This window comes from Choloepus didactylus, chromosome 1 (genome assembly GCF_015220235.1).
Source record: "Choloepus didactylus isolate mChoDid1 chromosome 1, mChoDid1.pri, whole genome shotgun sequence".
NCBI lineage: Eukaryota > Metazoa > Chordata > Mammalia > Pilosa > Megalonychidae > Choloepus > Choloepus didactylus.
In genome coordinates this window covers 13,138,497-13,151,076 of record NC_051307.1, presented here as the reverse complement: position 1 = coordinate 13,151,076, position 12,580 = coordinate 13,138,497, and the positions used below count along the sequence as shown (strand labels likewise).

Genomic DNA, 12,580 nt, shown 5'->3' with positions numbered 1-12,580 from the left:
TTAATTCAACCATGTAACTCAAAAAAAAAAAACAAACAAATAAAAAAAAACGAACTTTGCTTTGGGCACCTAACCTACATGTTTTACCTTTTCTTTCATCTTTAAGTGTATATCCAGAATATTTGGATACTGAATATAGCAAATTTTCCAAGTGACCCTGCATAATTAACTTATATGTAGAACTTGATGAAAATATACCACATTTACGTTACACTATGAAGTAGACATTTCACAGTCCACCAAATATCAGCATCTTGGAATATGTCTGAGAATACATAGTATTAGATTATATCTAATTTACCCCACCTTTAATGTCAATTTTTAATACTTTCATAATAACAAAGCAAACTTCAAGAAAATCTATTTTTAAAAGAAATGTGCATGGAAAGAATAGAACACAGAAATTGTGAGTTAGCTCAAATGAAGTTAAACACAGATCTAGTGTGAGGGAATAGCTTTTCCTTATTTAAGCTGAACTTCCGGATTTCTTTTTTTTTGGGGGGGGGGCGGGGGTGTTGTTCTATGAGATGCAGGAGATCAAATTCTTACTCATGCCTTTCCTAGCTACATGGCTTGCAGGAAAAAAAACAAGCCTCTGGGAAAACCCCCCAAAAGTTTTTCAAAATGAAAAATGGAAAGTGGCTAGTGAATGAAAAAGTCCTAAATCCACCTGAAAGCCAAGAAGCAGCTGTGTTAGAACATGCTGAGGGGAGGCGGAAAAACGGGGGCAGCGGGGATGTGCCAACCGCAGCCCGTCAGTCCCCCCTGGTCCATCAGCAAGCTGTCGGTTCGGGGCCTGGCCTTGCCGTGGGGGCTGCTCACACAGCACACGGCTCAGCTGCTCCCGCGTGCAGCCGGGTCACCACCTCCAAAGGGCGTCCAGCCACGTGCATCCCAGCTGAGCCGCTCCACGGCCACCCCTGGTCAGGGCCACTCCTTCGGGCCACCAAGAACATCGGCTGCAAACCGAGGAGCCACACACGGCCAGCAGGGTCCCCAGGCCTCTCCCGTGCAGTGCGAGCACTCTGCCATTGAAATGCACCACTGACAGGCCTTTGTGGACAGGAAGGAAAGACTCCCCAAACAGATACCAAAAGAAAATAAATAAATAACATAAAATAAAATAAAAATCCCAAACCCAGGAATGAGGATAGAAAGACAGGTTGGTTTCAGACCCTCTGATGGCGCTGATCTCTGAACTTCTACACCTGCAAAGCTTGGCTGTGGCCAGAGGTTCAAGCACCCTCGGGTGAGCTGCCTCACCCTAAAAGAAGAATGACGATTCCAAGAGACTCTGCTACATTTTGCTTCAGTTTTCCAGGACACTGTGGAAGGGACTCCGGCAGAGCCATGCCATGCATCTCTTGAAAAGGACCCACAAGTTTAGATCATAAATCTCGCCTTTCACTGTTACTCAGACGTGATTTTATCCACCTGAGTTTTCCACGAGGTGAAGCATTTGGGGACAAGGACGTTTTACCTATTAGGGGCTTAGGAACAGTGCCCAGAGCCTTTCAAGGGCCCCCCAAAATTGCCAGAAGAGAAATTTTACTGGCTCTAAATATAAAAAGAAAAGGGCAAAAATCAAAATGTATAAATATTTAATTAAGTTTGTCTAGAAAAAAGCGACATTATGTCAACTTCATTAATAATTTTTAAATTTAGGACTCAGAAGTCTGTTTTTTTTTTTCTTTTTTTCTTTTTTTTTTTTGCTTAGATTTTTCTCATTTCCAAAGGAGCCCAAGACTCAGTGCAAATAATAGCTAACATTTTCCAAATCCTGATGGTGGGCCCAGTCTGATTCTAGGCATTCCACAAAGGCTGTCACCTTCAGCCTGTGAGGTTAAAACTGCCACTGCCCCAGTCTTACGGGGACTCAGCCAGACAAGGCGTGCATCTGAGTGTCGACCCACAGATAAAACATGGGGAAAAGGGGATCTCAACCCCTGATCATAATCACATGTTGATGGGTGAGAAATCGGGGCCAGAAAATTAAACAAGTTGCTCATTGCCAGATAATTTAAAACGCAAATTATAAAAGTCCTTTCAAAAATTTCCAGCCAAAAAAAAAGCCATCTGATGTGCAATCCGGGTGCATGTGGATATGTCCCATATGATGCAGGAGGGGTCCCCATGGCAGCAGGCCTGGAGGCCCCCAAGAGGCCCTGTTTGTGGGCAGCCAATGGCTCTATTTTGCTGACAATATTTTGTTACCCCTTTCAAGCGGGAACTAATTTAGAGATTATCTCGTCCCATTGCCTGGTTATACAGAAAAGGAAAATGAAGTCTAAAGTGCTTAAAATAATTACTCACGTTCACACCCACTGACCTGGTGGCGCCAGGGAGAAAACCTGGCTACCCAAGTTCAGAATCCAGAAACCTTTTCACATTTTGCAGATTAAGAAACTGAAGCTAAATGCAGACAGGAGTTTTCCCTCTTTTTTTTTTTTTTAGCACTTCATATAATAAATTCCAACAGGAATGTGATTTTTTCATTTAGATCACGACCTCACTGGTGTGACATTAAAATAGTGATATGGTTTTGCAAGGTCCAGGTGAAGAAAAGTATTCAGGGTAATGGTTTACATTTCATTTCTTGTTTTGGCTCATTTCCTCTACGTGAGACTGAGACGGCAAACAGATCATTTCTTTGGGTTCTCACTCGTACCTGGGCAGAATTTTTTTTCTTCCTTTCTGCAGCTAGACAACTACTGTCTAAAAATCTTCACGACTTCTGTGTCAGGCAGGGCTGGGCTCCAGCAGAGCTGTATCGGATGGGCTATCGTGGATTACCAGGCAGAAACCTGCTCTCTCCAGGGTCCTTTCACATTCCCTTTGCCCCTAGACTGAATGAAGCCCACTGAGAACTCAAGGGCCAGGGAAATCCTTAGGCATATAAAAATTCGTCTTGGTCTAGTTTGGTGCTACTAAAAATAATAAACAGAAAGGGATTTTAAAATTCATGGGAAACATTTAGGCATGGTTATTATTTAATGCTTTAAAAACTACTTTTGCCAAGTGGTAGTTGGGTAGCTTGGAATTGTGAGAATGATAGTACCAGGATGACTACCTTCCCCCCCAAATGTCCCGGCTCAGCACAGAAATCCCTTTCAAATGGGGGAGGAGGTACATAAGTAAGCACAGCATCTTCCTCCTCTTTGGTCGTCTGCATCTCTCCTACTTTATATTTGGGTGGAAAGGGCAGAAGAGTTATTTCCTTTATCCTTTGTGAATCAGGATTTCAACTAGAAAGAAATAACGTCCAAATTGGATATTTGAAGAATCCAAGGAAGAGGGATTAAGCAGATCACTATTTGTTATCCAGAAGATAGGCTTGAAGCCGTTCCCAGGGACTGAAAATTCCAGTCCTGAGATCACAGATCCATAGAACCACCTTGTGTTCTACCAAGCAGTTGCGTGCAAAAAATGACACTGGGCGCTGTGCCCACGTGCCCGCTGGGGAGGCCCTTGCCCAAGTGGGGACCTGACTCTGACTGTTCCCCACGGGTCATTTGGTCACATTATTGATCTTTACTGCAAGCCACCATGGGGGTGGGTGTGGGGGTTGATGTTGGACGCTGTCCCTGCTTCAGCCCCACTGATGCCAGGTCTCCAAGCAGACTGTGGAGACGTGGCATGTATGGCCGTGGCCATGACCTGCCATGACTGAGTGTGGGAACTGCCCCGGGGAGCCTTGGCTGAGCCCCGCCCAAGGAAAAATGCTGATTCTCTCCCCTCAGCACAAAAATGACAGCTGCCAAGGCTCCACGGTTCTGTTTTCTTGAAGAAAACCATTTTTGAACCAGAAATGTATTGAAAAAATCTCTTCGTAAAAAAAAACAGAAATTTCAATATGACAGAGCTTGAACAGCTGAGGTTATTTTTAAAAGCAGACTCTCAAGTCTGTGGATTCCAGTCCTTGAACGGCTTAGGTTTAAATTCTCGCTTATTCATTCCATAACCTTGAGCAAAGTACTTCCTTTCTTTTTTGACTTAGTGTCCTTATGTGTTGTTGTGAAGATGATAGAAATTAATAGATAGGAAGCACTTTGAACAATGGTGGGCAAATAATTAGCACCACCTAAGTTGTTAGTTATTATGATAATTATTAGGTATTTTTATGATTAAGAGCAAATAACATTTCCTAAAGAACTATGTATCCCTCAATCCCAAGGACAAGCCATAAACATGATGCTTATTCGTGCCACACTTTTCTGGACAACTTTGATTTGCAATGTTTTTAGGTCCATAAACACCATAATCTTCCAAGTTCCTTTCATGCATTCCTGTATTTCATTTGAAACACATACTTGCCACATATACGGATCCTATTTCTTCTGTATATATAATACACTTGTTATTTATACTTCAATTGACCAAAGAAAATTATGTTTGTGCAAAATCTTAAAGTTTTTAAAAAAGCAACTGAGTGACGAAGTTAGGCCCTCCCATCGACTTACTTTTAACTGTAACTCTCTCTAGAAAAAAAAGATTTGTCAGCAAGAAGGCTAGTGCCCCAGTAAGTAGCATGTTCTAAAGTCTTTAATTATTGGCTCGGCCTTGCTATCCGTTATTGTGATTCCCAAGAGCTCAAACACATCAGTTACTGTGAAGGACTCCTTTAACCCGAGGGCAGAAGTTGTCCCAGAAATGGCCAATATTTGCTTTAATAATCTTTTGAAATTTTAATTAAGTTTCTCAGTGCTCCAGGTGTATTGGATACCTGGCTGGATAGGTGATGACTTACGACATCAGACCAACAGCTCAATCCACACCACCAGGCCCAGGCCCCTGGCGGGTCAGTTACGGACACAGCAGCTCGCTCCCCTCAAGCTCTCTGAAGCAAAATACACTCCTCGAAGGCACTGAACTAATTCACAAATTCAAATTATTTAGTGAAATATCTGCAGGGAAAATGCCACGTTATGGCAAAGCACACTATCATATGGTCACCCTAAATTACAGACACTGGGACAAGAGCTGGAGGTTTTCATTACAGCCAGAGAATATAAAAAGAGAAATAAATAAAGGCAATGCTCAAATACTCTTTCTTTGAAAAATCCTTTCACTACATCTTTCAAGCTTAAACAGAAGACCACCTTTCAATATATGTCCAAGTTCCTAAATGTTCTACCTACCCCCAGAAGACAAGTCCCCAGTGCTGCTTGTGTGAAGCCATCCCTGGAAGAGGATACCTTCTGATGGTACTCTTTCCCCGTAAGAAATTTAATTTGTCAACAGTTAATAATTTCTATACTGGTCTGCAATAGAAGAAAATCCAATGGAATGTGGGAAAAATCCAATGAGTTCTGACTCATTAAGGATAGGTCAGCTACTATAAAAGAACAAGCCACCATCAGAAATGAAAAACATTTTCATTCTCTTTGGGAATCCACTTTTCCCTACAACTTCACCTCTCAAAACCCTGAAAGTGGCTGAGAAACATCAAGCTGTGCCTTATGCCTGGCCAACAAACTGGTGTTGACGTGGCAATGTCCCTACATGAGTGGCAGATGGAATGAGTTAAGATTTCCCTCTTTTTTTTTTTTTTTTTCATGGATGCTTCAAGCTGAAGAGTCCATTTGCCTTTTCTATACAATCTTAGCGCTAGGACCAATGTGAAGAAGTATATAAGCCAATTCCTCATGTCACACACAAAGAAACCGTGTCCAGGTCAGAGAGTTTATAGTAGATAATGTATAGAAAGTATGGTATGGATGGAAAGATGGATGGATGGACGGATGGATGGATGAATGGATGGATGGACAGATGGAGAAGAGTACAGGATTAGGGATCAGGAACTCTTTGTTCTCTTTCTGGCTTTATCACCAGCTAGCTCTTTTAAATCTAGACAGATCATTGTGTTTCTCCAGGGCTGCCTTTCCTTATATACCAGGCAATAGGCCTGAAGTCTTTCTCAGGCCCTTCTAGCAACCACAGGCTTCAATTTCATGAAATAAGGAAACTTCCCCAAACAATCTGACTTGGCAATGCCAGGGCCATTTTTCCAGCAGCACCCAGAATTCACAGCACCATAATGGACTCCAGAGATGGCATAAATCCATAATAGAGGCCGTGAGTGGAGCATAACTAAAGGCAAGAAGTTCCCATCTCGAATCAAGACGTTCAAATAATAAGAAAATTATCATTGATGGTTCATCATTGCTCCATAGAAATCAGCATTAGCCAAGTCACCGTGGGACTTCTTTCCTAGCTGTCCCTTATGAAATGTGAGACGACTCTCTACCTGGGACTATAAAATCTCTTTATATTGTACTTCTGCTTATTACCACCCATTTATTTTTCCCAAGCCCTCAAATTCCATTTTGCAGGAAAGACTCTGGGAAAACGGGTGCCTCTTTGGAGAAAATCCCTTCTGTCTGTTCAAAGGGCTCTTCTCAACAATCACTGTTTTCTTAAGTTATAAAACAGCATGAGGCAGAGTAAACTGTATATACAGGCGGGCCCTTACAATCTTTTTCCGCCTCTGACTGCCAGTTCTAAAAAAGTCAAGGCAGCCACCATTTGTATTCTGAAGCTGGAGCACCTTGTTAGTTCTTTGAATGAGACAGGAAATGCTGGGAGTGGGGCAAAAACTGTCCTTTCTTATGCACAAGAGAAAAACAGAAGACTGTATCTCAAGGGGTCACCTGGGTTAAACATCTTTCTCCAAGCAGGTTGGCATTTGAACAGCCCAAGACACTGCCGTGGCTTCTTTTTGTAAAGACAGAAATTCTACAGTCTCCTAACTGAGCCTTTCTCTAAACTGGGTTACCCCTCAAAGTCAACTTCCTGACACCTAACCACGGCCCCCCACTCCCACGCCTGCCCCAGCAGTAATTTAAATTTAAGCCTGCTGCTTCTTGGTTGGTTCTCTGTGGAGTACAGTGGGCTACTTGGTGTTTGTGTTATGTTTAATGCAGAGGTACGATTAGTCTTTAGGAAACCTATAACGTATTCATGGCTGTTCCCCGTTTTGTTGCAATCTTGTGGTCCGAGGCCCACGGTAGGCTTTACACATGCAAAGAGGAATCTGGGAGTGTTACAAGTCCCCAAGTTTCCTGAGTCAGGGCACTGCTCGAGGAAACAAACCCAGAAAGCACAGAACACGGGAATGAGGTCAGAAATGCGCGGAGACCCTGAGCATGGCAAATGGGAGCCGAGGAGGAACTCAATAATGAGACAGCATGTCCCACTTGTGGGCCACTGGGAACGTTGAGTCAGCACCTGGAGTTGGTTCCAGGTGAGTGAGATGTCCTGAGGGCTTGGGAGGCTGCTACAAGGAGGGGGGGGGAGGCGATCCCAGGGCAACTTGGACACCCCTGCACCACAGGGGGCTGCCTTAGAGCCCTGACAGGACCCCCCCACCAAGGGATCGGCCCCCAGGAGCAGCAGATGGGGCACTCTGTTGGAGGTTGCTCACATTTCCTGAGCTCACTGTCTGCATCAGACACAAAGCATTATTTCATTTAATCTTATCAAGCAGCTCTCACTTTACTCCTCATTTTCCAGATGAAAACACCGAGGTTCAGAGAGGCTCCGTAACTTTCTTCAGGCCTAAGTGCCTGAACAAGAGCTCCACTTGCTGGGACCCACAGCCCAAATCCTTAACCCCTGCCTTTTACAAACCTGCCCCTGCCCTCCCCACGGTGGCAGCTTGTGGGGACAGTATCACGCCCTGTTTTTCAATAACCTTCGCCCCCGAGAAGAGAAAATGTAATTTTCCACCAGGGACTGATATGGCTTGGAGGCCTACAGACACTGCGTGGGGGCCCAGGCAGCTCCCCAAACCTGGAACTGTAACCCAGCCTCAGATCCGAGTGAAGGGCATGGTTCTGAAAACGAGTGTTACTCCTGTGTTTACTCAAAGATAGTCATTAAGTCACTGTGAAGACATCTCTTCTGCAGACTAAACAACCCCACTCCTTTTTTAAAAGCTTTCCTCACAGGAGCTTTTTTTTTTTTTTGGTACCATATTTCTATATTTACTAGTTTGTTCCCCAGGCACTCTTCTACCCTTCCATTCTCTATTTAAAACAATCCCATAGAAATATTTCGATCTGGGCCATAGAAAGAAAAGGGTCATCTCTGGCCTTTAAAAAACTAATAAAAAGGCCAGCATGGATGGTAATCAGCCACCTGTGGTCCACTCTGACCCTCAGGCCTTTTCTTGGACTGCCCCTATGCCTGGCCAGTCTTCTTTTGCCCACGGTTTGTTTCTGATCCTGTTGAACTTCACCCTGTATTTGGGGGACTGGTCCTCAGTCTCACATAGCCCTACAATTGTTCAAACATGCACCTGAGTCATCCTGATTTCCTTCTGCCCTCTAAAAGAGGGCCAATGCTTAGAGGCAACCTTTGAGGGGTGAGAGTGTGGAAAACGAAATTCTCCCCTTCCCCCTCGCAGGGGCCTGACAGCCCCTCAGACTGAGGTTTTAGCCATATCTGAGATGATTTTTGTCGAGCCCTAGGATTCTGAGATATCATCCCTGCGTGTGTCATCCTGGAAGGTGTACTGGCCCCAAGGGGGGTTCACTTACTTCGAGGTTCCCGGGGTCCATCCACTGTGATTTTGATGGCTCTGTGGTAGGTGGCAACTTGCGGTGGGTTCGTGAAGACGGTGATGGTCAGAGTGAAGCTTTTCCCTGTGAGGAGACAAAAGAGGATGAGAAAGAATGAGGTGGGGTCTGAATCTCATTGATCAGATTGACCTGGCTGATCACGAATTTATGCTTCCCAGTTCTCCAGCTGGAGAGGTGACAGTGACTTCAGCCCAAGTTACTGGTTTCTCCGAGCCCCCCGGAGTTTGGCTTTGCTTAATGATGTTTACCTTGTGTCTGGGTGTAACATCTCACATAATCATGCAGCCTTAATTTAATCATTAGTAAACATCATGGGTTTGAGAGTGATTAGAATTTCTTTTCTTTCAAGAGTTCAGGGGACCATAAGGTCAGATTGGCAGCTTTCTTCCCCACCTCCCCACACCCCGACAACTTTTTAAATTCAGGGTAAAAAGAAGTAAGGAAAAGAAACCACATCCATCATTCCCCTCTAACTTTGTAATTCCAAGAGTCAGGAAAGATAGAATTCTTGAGTTTGAGAATAGGCTAAATTAGAATTCTTCTCTTGATTTTTAAAAATACTAATTGTGGGCAAATTTCAAATATTATTTTTAAATGCCAGATGGTGTTAGAGGCACTCATGAGATTAGCCAGAATATCATTTATGGTCAGTAAATGGACCGAAGGATGCATATTTGACAGGCTGAGAATAAATAAGTACTATTATTGCAAATATAGACATGGATTTCCATCTAAACATTTTACATATACTTATGAAAGGTGAGCACATTTCATAATTTATTGCAGATGTCTAATGATATAAAAACACTTCTTGGCCAAGTTCTTAAGAGGGTAGACTCCAGGTTTGAATTATGGCTACACCTATAGCCACCTGACTTTTGACAAGTCACTATATCTCTCTATGCCTGGAAGATGGGTACATTTAATTTCACCTACTTCATGGAGTTGGGTGGGAGATTAAATTAGTTAATATGAGTAAAACTATTAAAACTGTATCTGGCATGTGGTATTAGAATGGTTGTATGTGTGTGTGTGTGTGTGTGTGTGTGTGTGTGTGTTGAATTCACGTTTTTTATTTCTCTTCTGTTTTTCTCATAGCTCTATAACAGAATCCTGGGGTTTGACTGAGTGGAATACACAAGTCCTTCTACATCAATACAGTATTTCTTTAATTAAGAGAGTTTCTCTTCTTAATTGTGTAGCATGAAATGAGACCAAAAAGAAATGAAAGTAAAACAAAACATGCCCATCCACTCCCCTATCTGCTCCAACAATGATTTTAAAAATCAAATGATCTTCCTCCCCCAAGCTGGGGCAAAGTGTTTTTGATTGTCAGACATGTCTTAATATCAACGAAGGCCACAGAAAATGTTCAATGAAAACATAATCATTGGTCATAGCCAGTCAGCGATTCCTAATCACGAAAAGCCTCCCCGAGGAATTGTATTCTGTCTGTATTAAAGTCTATGATCAATACAACAGTTGCATGTGATGATCCAAGGATGAAGGCTGCTTTCTTCAGCGTGTAACCAAAGCCATGGCTGGCTTTTCCAGCAGGCCAGGTGCGGACACCCTCTGGGGAGAGGTAGTGCCTGGGAAGGACCCTGGAGGAGCCCAAGTTCATTGTCCCCGTCAGCTGGCCTGCTCACCTGGAGTCTAGAGGAGAGCCTTTTGGGCTTTAAGGATTTCCCATTATTTGGACATCCTTCAAATGTGGCCAGGCGAGCGACAACCCCAGATTGCTTTGCTCCTCTATCATCTAGGTGAAGTGGAGGGCTGGGCAGAAAGGGCCCCCACCAGGCCCTGTGAGGTGGGCCCCCAGGAGGGGGCAGGCCCCCAGGTCAACTGCCCACCTCCCTGTGCAGCTGTGGCTTTCTGAGGACTGGCCCAAGCAGCCCAGGGAGCCGAGCCCTGGGACCAGCCTCATTCACTGAGTCCATGCCTGGCAAACCCATGGTCCTACAAGCGTGGTGGTCACTATGTCCTTTCTCTGTCCAGAGCTGCCAGGGTTGCTCTGTCTCCTCAAGACTGAATTTCAGAGCCAGCTGCACGGTCTCTCCTCTACCACACCTGCCCCTGCCAGCCTCCTCTCCTCAGAGCCCCAAGTGCAAGCCACGTGGTTTTGACTATGGGGTCTCTCACCCTGCAGCCCCTTGGCCGGCCACCAAGGCCTCCGTCCTCTGCCCCTGGCCTGAGTCTTCCCCTCCCAACCCAGCACGGCCACCCGTGCTTTGGGCAGCCTCCCTCCATGACCCGGCTGCTTGTGCCGCTGTCGGGGGCCTCCTCGGGAGCCACTCTGTGCCTTCGATTGACCATGATGTTGGATTGGACGGGGTTTGTGGCTGGAGAGAGTGGCCCAATCTCCCTGAGGGACTCTAGACCCCAAAGGGGTCCCTCACAGGAAGGTGGGAAAGGGTGGGGGAGGGCTTCAGGAGAGAGTGGGGACGGAAGTGAAAAATGTAAAAGCAGCTTGCAGGCAGAAGCAACTGCACGACTCTGCCCCTGTCGCTGAGTGGGTCTAGGAGCGTGTGTGTGTGTGTGTGTGTGTGTGTGTGTGTGTGTGAGAGAGAGAGAGAGAGAGAGAGAGAGAGAGAGAGAGAGAGAGAGAGAGAGGTGTTCTTCCTGAGTATTAGAAGACTTGGGTCTCTGTACAAATGATTTTCCGACTTTCCTGACCTGCAAAATGAGGGGGTGCAGAGGCATGCATACGTGTCACTTTCAACTCTCTGATTCTACCTTCTCAGGAGGCAGCCATCCAGGGATATCCATCTCCCTGTGCAGCCGTGTGTGTGCTTTTGTGTACTTCCCTTTGTTGCCCACAACCCTGAGCATTTCAGAGATTTCATAAAACCACCTAACGTTATCAGAGTTTCGTTGAGGACACTCCAAGTGACAACTGCTCTCATAGACTGCTGTGCATTTTCCTGCTGAAACAGCCCCTCTGTGGCGGCCCTCCTATATCATCTTATATACCCATCTTATCCATGATTTCCTAAATGACAACAAAGAACAACTGTCTTCATAATTATCAGCATTTTAGGTCTGTGTAGAACTCACAACTTTTCAAGCCCTGTCCCATACATTGTTACATTTAGTCTGCACAACAATCTCACAAAATAAACAAGATAGATAAGGTTGTCTTCAATTATTTTTAGGCTCAGAGAGGTTAAGTAATTTGCCCAGAGTCACACAGTCCATATACACAGTAAAACCCAGATCTCCCAGTTTTATGCTCCCTGTTCTTTGCATCCTTGTCACCAAGATCATAAATCCCCACCTGCAAACCCAGAGGAACCAGCACCAGGAATCCTGACTCGTGGTACTTTATCCACACTCTACCGCTGCCCAAGAAAGTGAAAATATTTCCAGTGGCTCTAATGTACAACAGCTCACTGTAAAATAGGTTACAGTTCAAAAGCGGTTTCATACTGAATTGAATTTGGGCTCCCGGCAGTCGAGCACTTAATGACATCCCCCTGGTTAAACACTGAGGAGCCTACGTAGTTGGGGATTTAATTCAACGAAAGCAAATATTTGTGAAATTGTTGCTTATAATTAATAACTCTATTATTTTATACCTGGTTTAGGTACAGACACGAGAAGTTTCCCTCCAGTAGAAGCTACGAGACTGAGCATTTTAGCCGCAGTAAAACAGTTTCTGAAGGCGGAGATATTCCGAAGCTATTTGCCCCCACAGTGGACTCCCGTTCACAGCTTTGAGTACACGGACACTGACATCCGCTACTTCCTCATAGAAAGAGGGATGACCTTTTCTCACAGGGGCTTGTAACATTTTTCCTCTACATGAAAACTCTGTCCTCCACTTCCTTCGTGTTTGACCTGACCTGGCCGGGCCTTGACAGTTGGGCCCCGTTTCCCAACGCGCACGGACGTTCCCCTACGGCGCTCCCTCCATCACTCCCCGTCCCGCACCTGCAGGAAGGGGCGCTGCACCCCGGAGCACCCCTGTTATTAGCCGGATTCCCCCGTGAACATGA

General features: G+C 45.0%; 1 protein-coding gene across 6 annotated transcripts in view; it reads right to left on the bottom strand.

Annotated features, from left to right (window-relative positions):
* RUNX1 (RUNX family transcription factor 1) overlaps positions 1–12,580 on the bottom strand; it is a 243,084-nt gene that overhangs the window by 56,982 nt on the left and 173,522 nt on the right. For all 6 annotated transcript variants that reach the window (XM_037831861.1, XM_037831888.1, XM_037831906.1 and 3 more), the window contains one exon: positions 8,541–8,645. In XM_037831861.1, the coding sequence (XP_037687789.1) occupies positions 8,541–8,645 (105 nt within the window). The remainder of the gene's footprint in view (positions 1–8,540; positions 8,646–12,580) is intronic.